This window comes from Chaetura pelagica, unplaced genomic scaffold, assembly GCF_000747805.2.
Source record: "Chaetura pelagica isolate M959 unplaced genomic scaffold, ChaPel_1.0 scaffold72, whole genome shotgun sequence".
Lineage (NCBI taxonomy): Eukaryota > Metazoa > Chordata > Aves > Apodiformes > Apodidae > Chaetura > Chaetura pelagica.
The window spans coordinates 2,770,839-2,789,112 of record NW_009952560.1 but is presented as its reverse complement, the minus strand read 5'-3'; the positions used below and the strand labels follow the sequence as shown (position 1 = coordinate 2,789,112).

Genomic DNA, 18,274 nt, shown 5'->3' with positions numbered 1-18,274 from the left:
AGTACAGCACGCACAGCTCCGGGGCAGGGAGGGGGCACCGGCAGGTTTTGCTTCCCCCCCTGCCTGTCGCCTGTGAATCCTCTGGCAGCCTCTGGGTCAGGCTTCCCTCGGTGTGCTCGGGAGCGGCGCCAAGGAGGGGGTTTCTAATTAGGTTTGCAGTGGGAGGAAGACGGGGAGGAAGGAGACCTTGCAAACTGCAAGTGCTGGATCTCACAGCAGCGAGAGCAAAGGCAGGGCTGAGGAAGCAGAGCCCCGGTCCCTGCCGTGCCCCTCTCCGGCTGTGCGGGAACAGCAGCTGCTCCTGGGGGCACCTCGTAGGGGCAGCATCGCCCCTGCTCCCGGGGTGGGGGGACAGACCCCCCCCTTTTGCTGCTCTGACATTCAAGCGTTCGAGCCCTGTTCATTTCCATTCTGCTCTCATTCTCCCATTTTTCTCTTTTATTTACACTGCCATCTGCTCGCTCTCATTTCATCTCTCGCCTGGGGAAAGCTGCCAAAACTTGACTACAGAAAGGTAAGGGCCAGGCCCCGGCTGCTGTCGGTGGGAGCTGGGGTTGGCCACGTAGATGTTAGCAGTAGTGCTGGAGAGGAGGGGACACGGTGGCCAGGGAACACCAGGGCCACAGCACAGTGCCAAGACCTGCGTCCTCCTTGGATCTGGGCTGGCCTGGCTGGTGTCTTGGGGACGATGTCTCAGGCCCCCAAGGAAGGTGCCATCAGGATGTGTCCCAACTACAGAAGCTCATGCAGCCTCTTGCTACCAACAGCTGTTAAAACCTGGACTCTCAACCACATGAGAAGTGTTTTTCATTCTCCCTTCAATAACCCCCCCAAATAACCTTTTTTCTCCCTTTTGATCTTTTTGCTTCTATTTATTTTAATCTCCAGCAGTTCTATATCTGCTGATGTCCCTCACAAGTCCCATTATTGGCTCCTGGGGAGTGGGAAGGGGGTTAGTAAGCTCTTGGCAGCACCAGCAACAGGTTAAATCCAGTCATTTGTGCTCCACCACTGATTTTCTGCCTTGGAGCCATCAGCTACTCTATTGTGCAGGAGATTGGGGTGTTGCCCTGGTGGCTGGTGCCTGGGGACATCTGAGGTAGTTCTCAGTGTATGTTCTCAGCAGGATCTGCAAGATGCTGGGTGTAACCAGACCCTCAGGCCAGCCTATATCCCAAGTTTGGATGGAGCTGGAATAGGGAATGAGGGTCTTCATTGTCTGCTGGGTCTTACAGGGCCCAAGCTGCTGCACGGAGTGAGATAACAACCTGCTGCAGGGGGATCTGCAGGGCTGTGGGGCTGTCCTGGAGCTCTGTTGGTCTCCTGCTTTCTGGAGTGAGATGCCCTGGGTGAGCCTGAGGTGGCTGTGCAGGCAGTGGTGCAGGCAGGTGCCTGGCTGCAGGCAGGCCATGCAAAGCAGATGCTGCCTGTACCTGGGCTGCTCTCCCTGCACCACCAGCTGCAGCTGCAGCTAGAAAACACCTGGGAGTTTCCACCCTACTGAGCATTTGGATGTTCCCCCTCTTCTAACTGATGCCAAGCACCCAGGGTCTGCACTGAGCATCACTGATCAATTTACTCATAAATATTTATCAATCTCGTCTTGGAGGGTTGGTTGGATCCTCTGGGCTGCCAGGGTGGAAGCACAGGGTTTGCCCTGTTTCAGAATGGGATGCCTTGGCCCAGAGTGAGGTATCCAGGTGGGTTTTTGGGCAGCCTGCTCACCAGACAGGCAGCTTGTTGCAGGGTGAATGATGGAATGAATCCATCTCCTCTGATTTCTGGATGCCTCTAGCGCGGCGTTAATCGGCAGCCCGATTAGCCCAGCTCGTAATTAAATCCTATTGATTAGCTAAATGTCACTGGCACAGAGAGCAGCTGGCAGCAGCTGGGATGCAGCGGGGCTGTCAGTCTCTGTAGGATTGCAGCAGGGATTTTGGGGTTGGGTAGAGGAAGGGAAAAGATGAAACTCAAGTCTTGGCTCCATCACCTGTGCCACGATGCACAGCACCATAGATCAGTCCCGGCAGGAGGAGTATTTGGAATCGGGGCTCTGTACCCACATACAACCCTGTGGTCCTGCTCTGCCTCTTGGCTCCCTCAGAGCAGCTTTAGGCTGAAGGTCCCTCTGCTCAGGAGAAGCAATAGTGCTGGTCACCCTGTGGGTCTCTGGGAGGAGTGAGCTCCCACCTTCGTGGGGCAGAGCCATCGGAGCTGCTCTCTTTTTAAGTTCAGCCCTGTGCCAATCTCATCTCGAGTGACATGGGAGGGAGGTAGATGTGACATTAGAAGCCATTTTCCAGGCTCCTGTCACTCCATCTTACATAGCACATCTGTTAAAAAAGCCTTTAATAGCCTTCTCAGAAGGTAATTTAATTGAATTGAATTGATGGGTGAATTACAGAGCTGCCTGTCTTTCTCTATCCATTTTCACGGGAATTTACTTGCTCTTTCATTCTATCTTTGATTTGCCCAAAGTCAGGCTTCAATCATCACATTCTCCTTGGACACAGCCTTTCCCCCAGCAGTACAGATGCTTTCCTGCCAGGTGGATCCCTGGCAGCTGCACAGACTCTTCAGTCCTGGGACCGAATGCTCAGCTTGTCACATGAAGGGCATGACAAGTCCTTAGTGTCACCCAGGTTGCTTTACATCCAGGGTTGGATGGGCACCTCTGCAGATAAACCCTCCTGGGATCCAGGCAGAGGATTTCCTTCAGACAGCCTAGAAATAACTCCTGCAGGGATCCTGTGGCCAGGCTGGAAATAACCCAGGGACTTTCAAGGCTATAGCCATTATCATTTCCATTTAGGACCAGTAAAAATTAGGCTTCATTTTTCATTATTCTGTGTTGCTTCTCTACCCCGTGGTGTTTGTTTCCATGTATTCTGTGCAGTGATGGCTTTGGGCTGGGTTTGTGCATCACTCGTGGATAATTTTCAGCTCGCTGGTTGTCTGGAAGAGCAGTTTGTCTCCTCCCTCTGCCTGAAGCATAATCGGCTCTAGAGCATCTCTATAACAAACGTGATCCATGTTCTGCCTTGAGAGCTTTGAGGGTCTTGTAGAAAATCCACCAGGAATGGCTGCAGTGAGTGTTTCCTTGTGTTTGGGCTCCAGTACCCCCAGATTTCCCAGCGGATGCTGTGGAAGTCAGTCTCTTCCTGGCCTGAAAGCTCTTCCTCCTTCGGCTGTGTCTTAATAACAAAGAGTAGGTAGGTGCTATCACACCCTCTGGGAGCACTTAGGAGTAGCACCACAACAGCAGAGGTGTATGTTTGCTCATAAGTGATTATTAAATGACAAAGCCCTGTAATTTCAGACCTTGAAAATCACTGCAGTGTTTTACTTGACCCCTGAATTAATAGTGATTAGGGTGTCAGAGGCTGCTGGGAGAGCAGAGAGGTGCTTTGTGGCCAATGCCAAGCATGGATGTGAAGCCTTCCCACAGCTCCTCCACAGACAGCCTTTGAATCCTGAGTGTGCTCATCAGCTTCTGCTGCACAGCCCAGATCCTGCACCAGCCATTTCCTCCTTCTTCCCCTATCCTGGGGAAACTGAGCAATTACTCCATGAACTGATGACATCCTGAGGAAACAGGCACTGGTAGGTGGGCACAGTGTCTCACACTGCCCTCACTCCTGCTTTTTGCTGTTTCCTCTCCAGGGCCTGAAGCCTATGGACCATAATGGTTTGGCTGATCCATACGTCAAATTGCACTTGCTTCCTGGAGCCAGTAAGGTCAGTTGCTTTTTCACTTCTTCCTTTTCCAGGGCTGTGCCTTTCCCTTTGAAATGAGACCAGGGAGGTTCCCCAGGGAGAAGCGTTTCACCCGGGGTTCCTGGTTGCTCAGCCAGACCTTGGGTCTCCTGCCCAGTTCTCACTCAGGTGAGCAGGAGAGAGCAGCAGCAGGAGGGAGGAACTGGGGCTAGAAGCATCCTTGGAGGGGCAGCAAGTACCTCTATGAAAAATCCCTGCCTGGGAGCTGGGTGCCAGCCCTGACTCCTCACCCTTGGGAGCAGGGGGTACAAACACTGTGCTCAAGAAGCCCCCATAAGCCTCCAAGTAAAATGATCTGCATCTATAAACAAACCAGCTCCTTTTCCTCCCCCCCCTTATGCATTTAAAACCCCTCAGATCATAATCAAGTGGAGTGTAAATCGTAAGGGAAATATTTCCATCTACTTAGGCTCAGCTTTTGCTGGAGAGAATAGTAATTAAAGATATTGATGTGTAGTGAGAGCTTGGTGTAACTGATGGTTATGTTGAATTTAAATGCTAAATGTATCTGTTATGAATATTAATTGCACCCTTATTTTACAGTAAAGGAAAGACCTTTTTGGGGGAGGTATATTTACTTGTTACGGTTCAGTTGAATTAATTCATAATGTTAATGTAGAGGGAGTTTTTAACCACGTTTCAAGTTCTGCTGGAAATAGGAGAGCCAGGAGTGCTTTCATCAGTGATATTATCTGTCATTTCCATGTTTTGCAAATGCATTGATTAGCATTTCTGCTGGAGGTGATGGAGACCAGAGAGGTGGGAGGGAAGTGCTGAGCTGAGGATAGGGCAGGAGCTGCAGACTCCCCAGGCCCAGAGCAGCTGTGGAGGGACCCCCCTCCCTCTGCCTCCCTGCTCCATGTGCCTTGTTTCCAAACAGCCCTGCCTGAATCTGCTCTGGGAGAGGTGAGCAGATGGGTGGATGGTGGATGGATCCTGGGCTGGATGTTTCTGCACAGTCGTTGCAGCAGCAGGATGGTCCCCAGGTCCCTCTGGTGTTTCTGTCCATGGGCTCTTGGACAACTATGGGAGCCCAGGCAAGAGCCATGAGAAGCAGGGTGGGATTCATTCCCCTCACGCAGAGGTCTCCATGTGAGCTATTTACTGACTAGTGAGTCATTCCAGATGGGAGAGAAAGGCACTCCCAGAGCTCCGCTCCTTTGACTTAATTTGGGCTGCTTTCCCAGGGCAGGGTTAGGTGCTGGGTGATGCCCATCGTGTCACCCCTTCCCCTTGGCTAAACCCACTTTAGCTCTTCCTGCACTGGGAGCTCCTCCAGCCAGTGACCATGCCTAGTCAGTGTGGAAGAGGTTCTGTAATGGGCCTGGGGAACCAAAGATGGGGAATGTAGCAGCTTCCCATGAAGATGTATGACACAAATTTGAAGTATAAATTTCCTAAGAGTTCCTTACACCCAGCAGTGGCTGAGGCAGGGATTGAACTTTATGACTTCACACCTAATTAGAGGGGAAAATTGCTGCTCTGTCAGGCTGCCCCAGGCTGGAGGGGTTGATGGAGAAGCTCCATCCACTATCTGCAGCCCCTTCCTTCTGCTATTCCTCTGTCCCCAGCAGCAGCAGGTGGCTCAGGGGGTAAGAAGATTGTTGTTCCCTGACCTGGGGGATGGGGTGTGGCCCAGGATGTCCCATCCATGCTGGGGCCACAAGCAGCTAGAAGAGCCCCACTGTCCCTGACCTCCCACTCTTCAGAGCTGCTGGAAGTGCTAATAAAATGTGTATCAAGGCAGTTATTTTGAGTCAGGCAGGAATGGGAGCTGTGCTGGGAGCAGGAATACAAATAAACAGCCAGAAAAGCAAATTGGTATTTTTTAATGAACCTGAAGACTCTTTTTTTTCCCGTTTCTCTCTTGCTGCATAAATGCACCCCCCACCCTCTCACTGTGCTCTGCCAAGACTCCTGCTTTGCTGGCAGTTTCCAGCATGTGGGATGCAGAGCTGGATTGCTTTGCAAATGAGCCAGTGGGTCCCTGTGTCTCTGCCCCTCTGCTCATTGCTGCAGTTGGGATGGTTTTGCGCCACCCCCCTGAGGACCGAAGGGTGTCAGCACCCGTTGCCTCCTCATCCCCAAACTGTGCTTCCCTTTCTCCTCCCTCCTCCCTGCCCATCGGTGCCCAAAGGATCACCTGGGGCCACGTCCCACTGACCACCATCTCCTTGGCTTTTCCAGGCGAACAAGCTGAGAACCAAAACGCTGCGCAACACCCTGAACCCCACCTGGAATGAGACACTCACCTACTATGGCATCACCGACGAGGACATGATCCGCAAGACCCTGCGGTAGGGCCCGGGGGGTGGGCAGGGTGCTGAGCAGGGTGCTGAGCCTGGCACTGGCATGGGGACCTGTGTCCTTTCCCATCTCTTCGGGGCCACCCCAGGCATTCCTCCCCATCCCAGTGACAATGTTCCAGGGGAGCTCATAGAGACCCCCCACTCCAGCCCCACAGGACAGTCCTGGCCAGCAGAGTTATTACCCACCAAAGCCTGGAACGTGCCCTGCACGCATCCATCACCACCATGGTGACCAACACTTGATTTACAGGGAGCTGGGGATGGCACAGCTGATGAGGAGCATGGTCCTGCTTTGTCATTAACTTCATAACTCACTGGCTGGGCTCCTGCCTGCAGAGCTGTTCTGATTTGGTTTTAACCTCTTTGTGCCCAGCTCTCATGGGCACTTGTTAAGGCTTTGCTGAGAAAATCTCCCTGGGAAAGCTCTGGGCCCCTTTCAAGGCTGATTTATTATTTTTTTTTTAAGAAAGCTGGAGGCATCCATGAATTATTGTCAAATTACATTAAGGGCATTTGTATGTATTTATTCTGTTGTCTTCGGTTTGGTTCAGAGCATCTCCTGGCAGCACCTCCCAGGGCTGGGGATGTTGCTTGGGGCTGGGGGTGGGCAGGGGCAGCGTGGTGGGGCTGTGTGGGCTTGGAGGTGCTGCTTCTTGGCCACTCTCCCACTGAGGCAGTGGAGCCGTTATTACCCACCAAAGCCTGGAACGTGCCCTGCACGCATCCATCACCACCATGGTGACCAACACTTGATTTACAGGGAGCTGGGGATGGCACAGCTGATGAGGAGCATGGTCCTGCTTTGTCATTAACTTCATAACTCACTGGCTGGGCTCCTGCCTGCAGAGGTGTACTGATTTGGTTTTAACCTCTTTGTGCCCAGCTCTCATGGGCACTTGTTAAGGCTTTGCTGAGAAAATCTCCCTGGGAAAGCTCTGGGCCCCTTTCAAGGCTGATTTATTATTTTTTTTTTAAGAAAGCTGGAGGCATCCATGAATTATTGTCAAATTACATTAAGGGCATTTGTATGTATTTATTCTGTTGTCTTCGGTTTGGTTCAGAGCATCTCCTGGCAGCACCTCCCAGGGCTGGGGATGTTGCTTGGGGCTGGGGGTGGGCAGGGGCAGCGTGGTGGGGCTGTGTGGGCTTGGAGGTGCTGCTTCTTGGCCACTCTCCCACTGAGGCAGTGGAGCCTACAGATGGGTCCTGCAGGGTGGCCTTAGCCACTCCATCACCCCTCTGATCTGGGACAGCTGCACAGGAGGATTTGCTGCAAGATCTCCTGTCAAATAGAATTTTGCATCGTGTTCCAAGGACTCCAGGCTTTGTCAGCTCTGTGGCTGGAATCCCACCTTCCCTATTTGCAGGTACCCTGGGAATTTATTGTTTTCCCCACGACAAGTGCACAAAGCTCCCTTGTAAAAGATCCTGCTTGGAGGTGCATTTGGGCAGAGCCCACCTGTTGTTTGCAATGTGCATATTGATGAGAAATTTAGTGCCACAGATTATTATTTCACATGGAAAATATTAGTCATGCTGGAAGTGCTGCAGGCTGGTTGGGCTGGGAAGCCTCCTTTATTGTTATTATTGGTAGGTATTTTGGTTTTTCATTTTTTCACTCCAGACTTTGAAGTTTTCAACCTCTTGAAGCATAGAAATCAGTTTGTAGGGAGATGTTCAGCAGAGTTGTTTGCTGAAATGCATCAGGGAGCAGAGGGGCTTGATCCCCACCTTTATGGGGATCTGGTAGCTGCTTCTCCCCAGGAAGGGCTGCAGTTGCTCGATTCGGGAGCTACAAATGCCTGTGTGGGCTGGGCTGGCTTTGCCCTTCTCCCCACAGAAATCCCTCATTAGCATGTCCCCAGTCCTGCCCACCAGCCTGGGCACTGCAGGTGCTCTCTGGGGAGCCAAGTGTGGCCACAGGCTCAGCCTTTGGGGTTCCTTGGGCCCCTCCAAAGCCAAACGCCATGGACCCTGTCCCTGGGGTGATAACCTGGGGATCCCCTCACTCCATGGAAGGACATGGCTGAACAGAGACAGTGTTTCTGTCTTGGGAGCTCAGGGCCTTGCAGCAAGGTTTGTTCATGACTCCCTCCAGAGAAGAATTAAAGAAAAAAAACTTCTGGATGGAGAAATTTCCCAGCTGGCACCTCTGCTATGGGACTCTCACTTGAAGTGTGGGCCATCTCCTCCCCTGGCTGTGGTGGGTCCTACAGGGAGGGTTTCAGCCTCTTTTGTCTGGACCTCAAAAACTTTTCTGGTCAACATTTTCTGATTCCTTTAAAAAAATGTTCCATACACAGCTGGCTGCATTTCTTGCCTTGCACAGGGGAGCCAGAGCCTAAAATTCAAGTTCTCTTCTTTTTTCTTAAAAGCATTTTCCTTAAGTCTTTTCTCCATATTTGCAATTGAAGATATTGGCAATGGAGATTTTATTTATCCTGAGGCAGGTTTGGATGAGATGAGACTTCTTGCAAACCAACAAGGTAGAAAAAAATCCATCTTTTATTCTTTGCTTAGATTTTCTTATTTTCAAACACTGGATATCTAAGTAGAAGGACTCGAAGTTGAGAAATGTTGCATCTCCTCATTTAGGTACCTCCTGAATTGTGTCCTCCCTGCCTGGCTGGGGAGGGATCTTTGGTTTCTGTGTGGAGGGTGGGATGGGCCAGGGTTCCTGGTGGCTGATGCTCCCCAAAAAATCTTTACTTTGGTGTGGGCTGAGCTGTTTCTCATTTCTGAGCCTCTCCACACCACCAGTGGCAATGGCCCTTCTCCCTCCCAGTGCCACTTCCCACAGGAAGAATCTCCCATGCCATGTCTTGTCCTGCCTTCGGTTGCTTCACTTTGCCCACCTTTCATCTCAGCAAAATGTGTCCTTGTCTGCCAGGAAAGCCCCCCAAAGCTGGGGCACCCCAGCTCTCCCTGCGCAAAACAGGTGAGGCTCCTGCAAGGCTGGGGAGTTGAAAGAGCATGAGTGATGCTCTACTTGGTCTGGGAGCTGATTGTTCCCCAGGAGCCTCCTCAGTGCTGGGATTCATGGAGAGGCAGGGAAGGAGATTGCAAAGTCTCTTTAATGTAAAAATCATGGCAGAGATCAAAGCTGCTGCCAGCCCCTGCCTCCCTGCTGCCTGCTGAGCGTGTGATGCAGTGGAAAAGCTGAAGAGCACCTGAAAATCTTCCCTGCCCCTCTGTGCTCCTGGTGGGATGTATCCAGCATGAGCTGGTGTGGGGGTGTTGGCATGGGGCACTTTGCTTGTGCCTGCAGCCCTCCTGGGGGGGAGGGCAAGTGGGATTTAGCCTCATCACAGGGGAATCCTCTGACTCCTGGGGAGCTGAGTTATGGATCCACTCTTGCCTGAGTCCTCCACCCCCACCCCGTGCCCCAGTAGGCTGCCCCCCCATCCTGTGTGGCTTTATCTGAGCTGGTCAAGTGACTTTGCTGTGACAGACCCAAGTCCTGGAGCCACTGGGATTCACCTCCCCAAGCAGGGAGAAGGAGAGGTGAAGGCAGCCCAGCTAATTGCACCAGCAAGCAGGATTTTGTTAATGAACCAGCCCCCTCAAAAACCACCAGATCCTTCAGATTTCATGCAGCGCAGCAGGTGGGAGGATCTTGAAAGGTCTCATCCATTCATTAAATTAAATATCCTTGAGTCTGGCCCAAGACTCAACAGCAATGAAACCACCCACCATCCTGAGAGAAGGCAAATTCAGAGCCACTTGAAAGATGCTGGGATGGGTGGGATTTGGGGCAGGTCCCCTGCCAGCATCAGGGGTAAATCCCACCCTGCAGTCCTTGCTCTGTCTGCTGCTGGAGCGTGGCTGGGCTGGACAGGCTCACCTGTGGTCTCTGGTGATGGGAAGCTGGGGTTGGGGGTGAGGGGACAGAGAAATGCTGCAGGGGAAACTGGGATAGGCAGAAGGCAATCACCTGCATTTAAATAATATATGTAACATGCAATAAATAGATTGTATTAATAATAAATATCAGAGCTGGCCAGATATTAGACACAATTATTCATATCCAGAGATATTGGCGAAGTGATGAATTATTCATCTGATACTTAGCTAGCCCACGAATGCCAAGAATTCTTTGTTTAATCATGTGTTTGACAAACATAATGACTCATTAAATATATTATTCAGAAAATAGTATTTGATCAGGTCTAATAGGTGAACTGCAGACACTCAGGGATTCAGGCTGTGCCCCTGAAGCACTGAATGAGGTTTGCTCTGGAACTGCAGGGACACTTGTTATTGCATCCAACTTCTACTGTGGTTTCTGTGCTTAGATTTTGAGGCATTTTGTGATGGAGCCCAGCACTGAATCCTCCTTTTGGTTTTAGGAGAGCTGGACAGTCCCAGGATGCTGCATTTTTCCGTTTTCTCCCCTTGCCAGGCATGGCCTGTTCTTAAGCCAAGCAGGCATCACCTGTATGTCTGCTCTCCCACCCAGAGTTGCTCCCAAGTTGCTATAGGGACCATAAGAGATCTTAAATACAGGAGATGCATCTTCAGACTCTGCTGCCTATTACGTAGATGTGTGTTATGGAAAAGGGTCCTTGTTGACCCCCATTCTTCCCTTCCCATGGCAGGAAAGGGGCCGGAGGAAGGTGTGTGTGAGCAGGAGCCGTGAGTCAGCGGCGTGGGGCTGCTGGAGCTGCGCGGTGAGTCAGGACTGGAACCCGGGAGCCCGGGCTGAGTAGGAGGGAGAGTAAGTTTAATGAGCAGTGATTGTTCACTTGCTGCTTATTTTTGTTCCACAGCCCTTAACTTAAAGATTGGGACCCCTCAGTGGAAGTTGTCAAATCAAAAGCTGAGCTCAGGGACAAGGGAGGGGTGATGTTCGAGCTAATGGGCTGGGGACGGCAGGTGAGCGTGGCTGCTGGAGGCGTCTCTTGCTGTTTGTCATGGAGCTGATTTTCTAACCCAGGGCATAAAAATTCCATCACATCGATTTCTGGTAATAAAATTCAAGCTGGTATAATTGCATTATGTCTGTTTCCAAAGGGAGGGCTGGGGCCAGAGCTCATCTGAGTCAGGCTTGCTGACTTCCCAGCTGGGGCACCAGCCTGCCCGAGTGAAACGTAGTGACCCAGAGAAGGGGAACTGCAGCCAGGCAGAGGGACTGGACTTGGAGTCTAGGGACTGGGAGGGCTGACACAAAACTCTACCTCTGAGCCATCTCTGGTCATTGTGCAGGGATGGGAACAAAGTGTTGAGGACCCACCTGCGAGGTGGCCGGGGATGCTAGAGGGAAAAATGGGGCCAGGAGAGAGCTGCAGTGTGTCTGGCTCTATCGTGCAGATTCCCTATCAGCACCAGGGGTAAATCCCACCCTTCAGTCCCACTCCCAGGAAACTGGACATTGCTGTTGGAATCTTATTGGGCTTTTGGGGTGTATCTAGACATTGTTGGAGGGGGAAGATTCTATTACTTATGTTCTTCAGAGGTAAAACCAGCACCAACCCCTGCCTCTCCTCACTCTGCGATTGCTGGGTGTAAAAACAGCCCCTGGCTGTCGGTCCTGGGAAGGGCCTGGCTCTGCTCCCCTGCAGCCCCTGCCCTCCCAGAGCTGCAGCCAGATGGGTGTGGGGTTGTGCACGCCTGGCGAGTGCCACTTCTTGCCTAGAGCTGCTGCTGCTCCTTTTTTCAGTTTAGTTCAAGAGAGAGGCAAGAGGAGGAAGGGAAGTAGGAAGTACTGAGCCTGCATCCTCTTTGGGGATTTTACTGTTATGGTGGGGTGGTTTTTTCGCAGGTATCTATAGTAACGCTGCATCCAGCTACGGTTTTCTGAAGAGCAGCATTCCCTGCCTTCCCACTTGTATTTTTTTTTTTTCCAAACTCTCTTCCTCTGCCACTCCCTGGCCCTGACAGTCCTCGTGCCACGAGACTGAGCCATCCCTGTGGCTCCCTCACCACCTTCTTACTCAGTTGTGAGCATGAGGGTGGTTAGACCATCCATGGATTGGCAAATGTGTGCAATTAGTTACTCTGTGGCTGGATCACAGGGCACTATTTATCTTTAATTGCTTTTTACCCATTCCAGAACAGGCCCCAGCAATGCAGAGCTTAGTCCCTGAGGGCAGAGGTGCCACCTATAAGAAACAGGCACCTGGGTGAAAGAGAGACAAAAAAATCAGGCAACAAAAGGTTGGGAAGACACTGTAGGAAAATTTAAAAAAAACCAAACACACACACAAAAAAAAAAGAGATAAAAGAGAGAAGGGAAGGTAAATGTCTTTCCTTTATGGACACAGCTCCTGGCTGTGCTGCTGGGGGATGGATGGTCCCTCATAAGGCATCCACCACCCTCCTGGCTCCCTCTGGGATTTCAGGAGCTGTGAGCAGAGGTTCCCTGCAAGCACTAACTTTACTTTTCTGTCGTCTCTCCTGACGCCCAGAGCGGGCTGGGAAGCAGCAGAGAAATGACTCATTAGCTGCCAGCTCAGGGAAAGGCATTTATAGCTCTCACATAGCAAACAGCCCTCGCTTAGCGTCGCCGCCACTGCCTGTGGATGCAGGCAGGACCTGACAGGGCTGGGAGAGCTTTGCTTGGCCAAATCCTTCCTGGTCTTGTCTGTGTGGTGGGAGAGGACGTGGAGGACCTGCTTCATGTTCCTGACCAGGCAGCCAGGTCCCCCACACCAGGGGACACCCTAAGAGTGGGAGGGAGGGAGCTATGCACAGAGGCACCTTCCCCTGGCCCTGCAGCCCAAGGGTGGGCTCAGGAAGAGCCTCCTCCTCCAAAGGGCAGGATGCAGCTGGGCTGGCCGTGGCTCAGGAGAGTTTTGCTTTAGTCACCAAGGCCTTCATGGAAGAGCCGTTAGGATGCTTGAGGCTCTGGGTTGCTTTTTTGACATCAGGATGTGTGTTACATCAACACTGGCCTGGGGAGCTGTGGCCTCAAAGTTGACCCCTCACTGGGGGGACTTGCAGTGCAAGGGAGCAGCCCCTTTCCTCATGCCATTTCCTGCCCTCTCCCCGATGGCCCCACTCACTCTGTGCTTGTTGTAGGATCTCAGTTTGTGACGAGGACAAGTTCCGCCACAACGAGTTCATCGGGGAGACGCGGATCCCATTGAAGAAACTGAAGCCTAACCAGACCAAAAACTTCAGCATCTGCCTGGAGAAGCAGCTGCCAGTGAGTGTGGGGGTGTTCAGAGCAGTGTCCCCAAACGGGAGCCTGTGGATATGTGGGAGTTTGGCCCCTCAAACCTTATCAGGGGTGGGGACAGGATTCCTCACACTGGGTAAGCGGGTGTCTGGCCTTGGCTGTGTCCCAGAGCAGCCCCCAGACAGGATGTGTTCCCTCCCCCAGATAGATAAAACAGAGGACAAGTCTCTGGAGGAGCGTGGCCGGATCCTCATCTCCCTCAAGTACAGCTCCCAGAAGCAGGGGCTGCTGGTGGGCATCATCCGCTGCGCCCACCTGGCTGCCATGGATGCCAACGGCTACTCCGACCCCTACGTCAAAACGTGAGTGGTGCCCCACAACCCACCAGCCCTCTGACAAGTCTCACCTCTCCCTGCAGTGGAAATTAATTTTATCTCATCAGGAGATGCAAATGAGGGCAGCACAGCAGCAGCTCATATTCACCTGGAGCACGCTGTTCCCCAGTGGTTACTTCACAGGGTTTCAGAGCAGGGTGGCTGCAGAACCTGCCCAGTGCTGTGTCCCCACACCAGGGCAGTGCATTGTCCCCAGGCTGGTGCAGCAGTGGCCATGGTGCCCCCCTGCCACGCTCACCACTGCCTGCCAGCACTGCCTTTGCTTGGGAGAGGGTCTGTGGCAGGGACATGGGCCTGCTGACAGAACTGGAGCCCAAAGTGGGTGGGTATCAGGTTTTCTGATGGCACAGCCCCAGCCTTGCGGGGTGGGCCCCATACAGCAGCCTGGGGCTGGGCATCCCCTGAGCAGGGCAGTGCTTGTGCCCCATGGTCCTGGGCCTTGCTCAGCACCTGGATTTTCTTCCCAGGGATATCTCCAGCCTCTTTTTCTCTTTGATGATGAGGATGGCTGCTGGGTCAGGTGGTATCCTGGCTGGTACCATTGGGGCACAAGCATCCCCCCTCCCAGCCCCAGGGGACAGGCAATTAATTGTCCCCTTCCTCAGCTCCCAAGAGGCTTCCAGCCCAGCTCCCAGCCTGACTCCCAGCACAGCAGCACAGCTACCACCCTGAGCTTTGGAAAGGCCCTAATTACAACGTGTATGTAATTAGGTCAGACAGCACTTTAATCGCAGCCCGTGGCTCCTGAGCCTGGTTAATGGAGCTGAGGGCACATTTGCAGGTCCCACTGACAGTTTCCAGTGTAAATGACTGGGAGAATCTTCCTTTTGAAAAATACCAGCAATATTAATAGAAAAAAAAAAAAGAAGAAAAAAGCCATTAAAATGACTGTAATGAGCTGCTGTGACTCGGCCTCCCCCAGGGGATTCAGGCAAGTCGGTGACATCCCGAGGCTGCTGAGGAAGGTGCTGCTTTGCTGCTGAGGGTCCTGCAGCCACAGCTCCTGGGTTTTTCTGGGACAGGATTTTCAGATTCACTCTCTGCAAAGCAAGGGGGGGCCACGGCGAGGAAGGGCCAGCAGCCCCCTGCACCCATCCCACATCCCTGTCCCCAGTGTGCTGACCCAAACTTTGGCACTTTCAGGGTTATTTTTTAAGGCTTACAGGGATACACGTGGCTGAGAGGCCAGTGATGGAGGTCATGGCTTTTGCCTTTCTATTTAATTGTTCTTTAGGAGGTGGTTGCATAAAAATCCACTTGCTTTTTTTTTAAATGCTCATCAGAAGCTCAGGCTCTCAAGTAACATCATTCCTGTTGATGTACACAGTGGTTTTGTTGGTGCTCCTTGTGCTATCTGCAGTAGATTGTATCTGCAGGGCTTGAATCAGAGCAGATAGACAAAAGATGCTGCTCAGTACGAGCCCTAATTTTTTAATTATGAGCAAGGTCTGGCAAGTGTAACGAGGAAGCAGAACAGGTGTTTAAAGGAGCAGCACCAACACTGATGGATGGACTTTGGCCTGGCCCAGATTTCAGGTGCCCTCTGCCTGATGACCCTTTAATCTTGTTAGCTTTTTGGCCCTGCTGCTGCACTGCAAAGTATCTGCAGGAACGAGCATAAACCTGCAGCCCCTGCACTTGCTCCCTCTTACACACCTGCGGGTGGTCTCGGTCTCCTGGCAAGGCTCTGGATGAGCAGACTGGTTACATGGTTCCAAGTCTGGACTGGTTCTGGGCTGAGAGTGTTTGATTTTGGAAGCTTGGAGCGTGTGTGTGGTGCCACTGTCCCCTAGGGACTGGAGATGGGATAATTGGTGCTCTCTGATGGCAACCAGTGACTCCCCTTGTGCTAAGGTGGGGAAATGCTGCTTCCAGCCAGCTCCATCCCTTGACAGGGGAGGAGGGAGCAGGTTGAGGGGGCTTAGCCTCCATCTCACCCCCTGTGATGTCTTGGTTTGGTTGCAGTTACTTGAAACCAGATGAGGACAAGAAATCAAAGCATAAGACAGCAGTGAAGAAGAAGACGCTGAACCCTGAGTTCAATGAGGTGGGTTTTCACTGGCTGGTCCCAGCCCCTGCAGGAACCCAGCACAGGTTTGTCCTGACTCTGTCTCTGCTCCCAACAGGAGTTTTGCTATGAGATAAAGCACGGTGACCTGGCAAAAAAGACCTTGGAAATCACAGTGTGGGACTATGATATCGGGAAATCAAATGACTTCATAGGTGAGTGGGACACTCCAGTTCTCCTTGGCTTTTTTTTTTTATTTTCACCTTCTGTGCCTCTTTCTTCATCTGCTTCTCTTATGGACTTATCCAGCCTCCTGCTTTGTTCTCTATCCCCTCACTCATTCTTACTGGGTTTCTGTTCTGCATTTTTCTGTCTACTGCACCCGAGCCTCCTCCCCTGTCCAGACCCACTGCTCCTTCATGTCTGAAGTGCAAGGAGCACCCAGGCAGGGAGAAGATGCATTTCCCTCTCCCTTCTGTTTTCAGACTTTTCTTCTGATAAAAACCAGCTTTAATGGTGAGGTTTCATTTTTCTCTGTTGAATGTCTAGACTTCTTGTGATTTTGTTACTGGCCACAGTGATTTCTTGGTAACAGGTGTTCAGTAGTTCTGGCAGCCTTTGAAACTGCAATGAGCATCCAGCCCTTGGCAGCACCACAAGCTGCCCGGGGCAGGTCCCAGGCCACAGCCACCAGGGGCTGGGGAAGCCGGGCTGTGATCACCTGTGTGTGTCACATCAGGTAGTGGCACCACGACACTGGCTGACTGACCTGGCTCCATCCAGCATTCCCTCAGCATCCCTCTCAGGGCTGGTGCTGACCCCCCCACTCCTCTCTCTGTGTCTCCAGGTGGAGTGGTGTTGGGAATCAATGCCAAAGGCGAGCGCCTGAAGCACTGGTTCGACTGCCTGAAAAACAAAGACAAGAAGATCGAGCGCTGGCACACACTGACCAACGAGCTGCCGGGCGCCGTCCTGAGCGACTGAGCACCCTGGGCTGCTCCTGGGCAGGACCAGTTCCACAGCCACAGCCTTTGGACTTCTCTCCTTTATGGCTTTGGAGTCAGGGGATCGTGGTACCGGGAGAGTGGGACACCCCACGGCACAGCAGGGCTGCAGGGAAACCCTGCCAGGGACCGAGGCAGCGAGGTTTGCTCTGCTCAGCAGGTCCTGTCCCCTGAGGCTTTTCCAAATGCCTCTTTGCACCGTGACACACTCACACATGTGCATACACACACACACACGTGTGCACAGGCACTCAGACACCACGCACCTGCATGCACTGCAGCTCTGACTCCTCACTCTTTGCTATACTGAACTACCTTCTCGCTGCCTTGCAACTCAGTGGCAAAAATGAATGCATCAGTCTCCGTTCGTGTATCTACTATGAGCAAAAGGCGTCACTAAAACCTGGAACTCTTCCTCAAGGCAATTGTGCCATATTTCTGGTGGTTTGTCAGTCTCTGTGGTTTGGGCCTAAACAGTCTTTTATGCATTTAAAGCTCCTCCGTTGGAATGATTGTGTCCCCTGATAACCTAGGAAGACTGTCTGCTTTTCTTCCAGAGATGTCGTGCTTGTCCTCTCCAGTAACACAGTGAATTGCCCAACAAGCTGGAAGTGCTGCACAGACCACGGGTTCCCTCTAGACCTCCCCACGATCGAGTGGCTTCACATTTGCAGAAGTGGGGAGGTAAAATAAAAAGCTCAGTGAAGCCACCACCTGTTCCTCCTTCCCAGGACCATCAGCCACTCTCCTAACAAAAGCATTCCTTCCTGCCAGGAGCCAGGCTTCCCCACAGCTATTTTTTTTCCACCCAAGCCAGTTTTCAGGCTAAATTTTTCTATCACTTTTCCCTTATCCATCCTTCTCCAATTCACCTAAACCCCAACCAAGGCGCTCTACACTGCGAACTGGTGACATGCAGGAAGCCAAGCCAGCGTCGTGGTTGCAGAGATGCTCAGTTGGTCCATTTTCTGCCTCAAATAGTGTCCAAACCAAATTTCTTTGTACAGCACAGTAATAATAATATCATTATTATTATAATCATCCCAGCTATCATCCTCAGTGACCCAACCTGGTTGGTTTCTGCAGCCTCATCCCACCAGGCGCTGACTCTTGAGCAAACATGATGATGTTTGCACAAGAGTCGGCGCCCGGTGGGATAAGCTGAATCTTCCTGCAAAGTGCTGCACCTCACCTCTGATTTTCTCCTCTGTCCTTCACAGGGAATCTGGTGCCCGCTGCACCATGCTTCCTATAATTTTAAATCAAGGACACATTTGTTGATGTACTGCTCACTTCGGGACACACCGCTCATTCTTCTTCCTTTTGCTGCCTTTTATTTTCATCCTTTTGAGTTTGACCTAATCCAGCTGCTTCTTCCAGGAAATCTTCAAGTTCTGGATAACTGGCAAAGATTTCGTTGACTTCAAAGCTACAGAGGCTGTCATCCACATCACTGAGGGTCATCTGGAGAGCAGAAGCTACATCATTTTTGTCCTGTGCAACTGGCGGTAGACTGGTTGATGCCTCTTGGTCCACAAAAGGAGTCTTCTCCTCACAAAAAGGAAAGTATCTTGGAGAAGAAGGGATGCCTGAAAATCTTGTGTTAAACCATTTCTCCAGATGTCCATCAGACACTGACTTCCATTGACACAGTGTTTTTC

The 18,274-nt window shown here is 51.9% G+C and overlaps 1 protein-coding gene across 1 annotated transcript in view; it reads left to right on the top strand.

Moving 5' to 3' along the window:
• DOC2B (double C2-like domains, beta) overlaps nucleotides 1-16,593 on the top strand; it is a gene marked incomplete at its 5' end in the record, with an annotated part of 29,224 nt that extends 12,631 nt beyond the window's left edge. Inside the window, 7 exons of the mRNA XM_010009122.1 lie at nucleotides 3,664-3,738; nucleotides 5,965-6,074; nucleotides 13,107-13,233; nucleotides 13,411-13,568; nucleotides 15,567-15,648; nucleotides 15,728-15,824; nucleotides 16,457-16,593. Coding sequence (XP_010007424.1) covers nucleotides 3,664-3,738; nucleotides 5,965-6,074; nucleotides 13,107-13,233; nucleotides 13,411-13,568; nucleotides 15,567-15,648; nucleotides 15,728-15,824; nucleotides 16,457-16,593 — 786 coding nt within the window. The remainder of the gene's footprint in view (nucleotides 1-3,663; nucleotides 3,739-5,964; nucleotides 6,075-13,106; nucleotides 13,234-13,410; nucleotides 13,569-15,566; nucleotides 15,649-15,727; nucleotides 15,825-16,456) is intronic.
• Nucleotides 16,594-18,274: the final 1,681 nt, after the last annotated feature.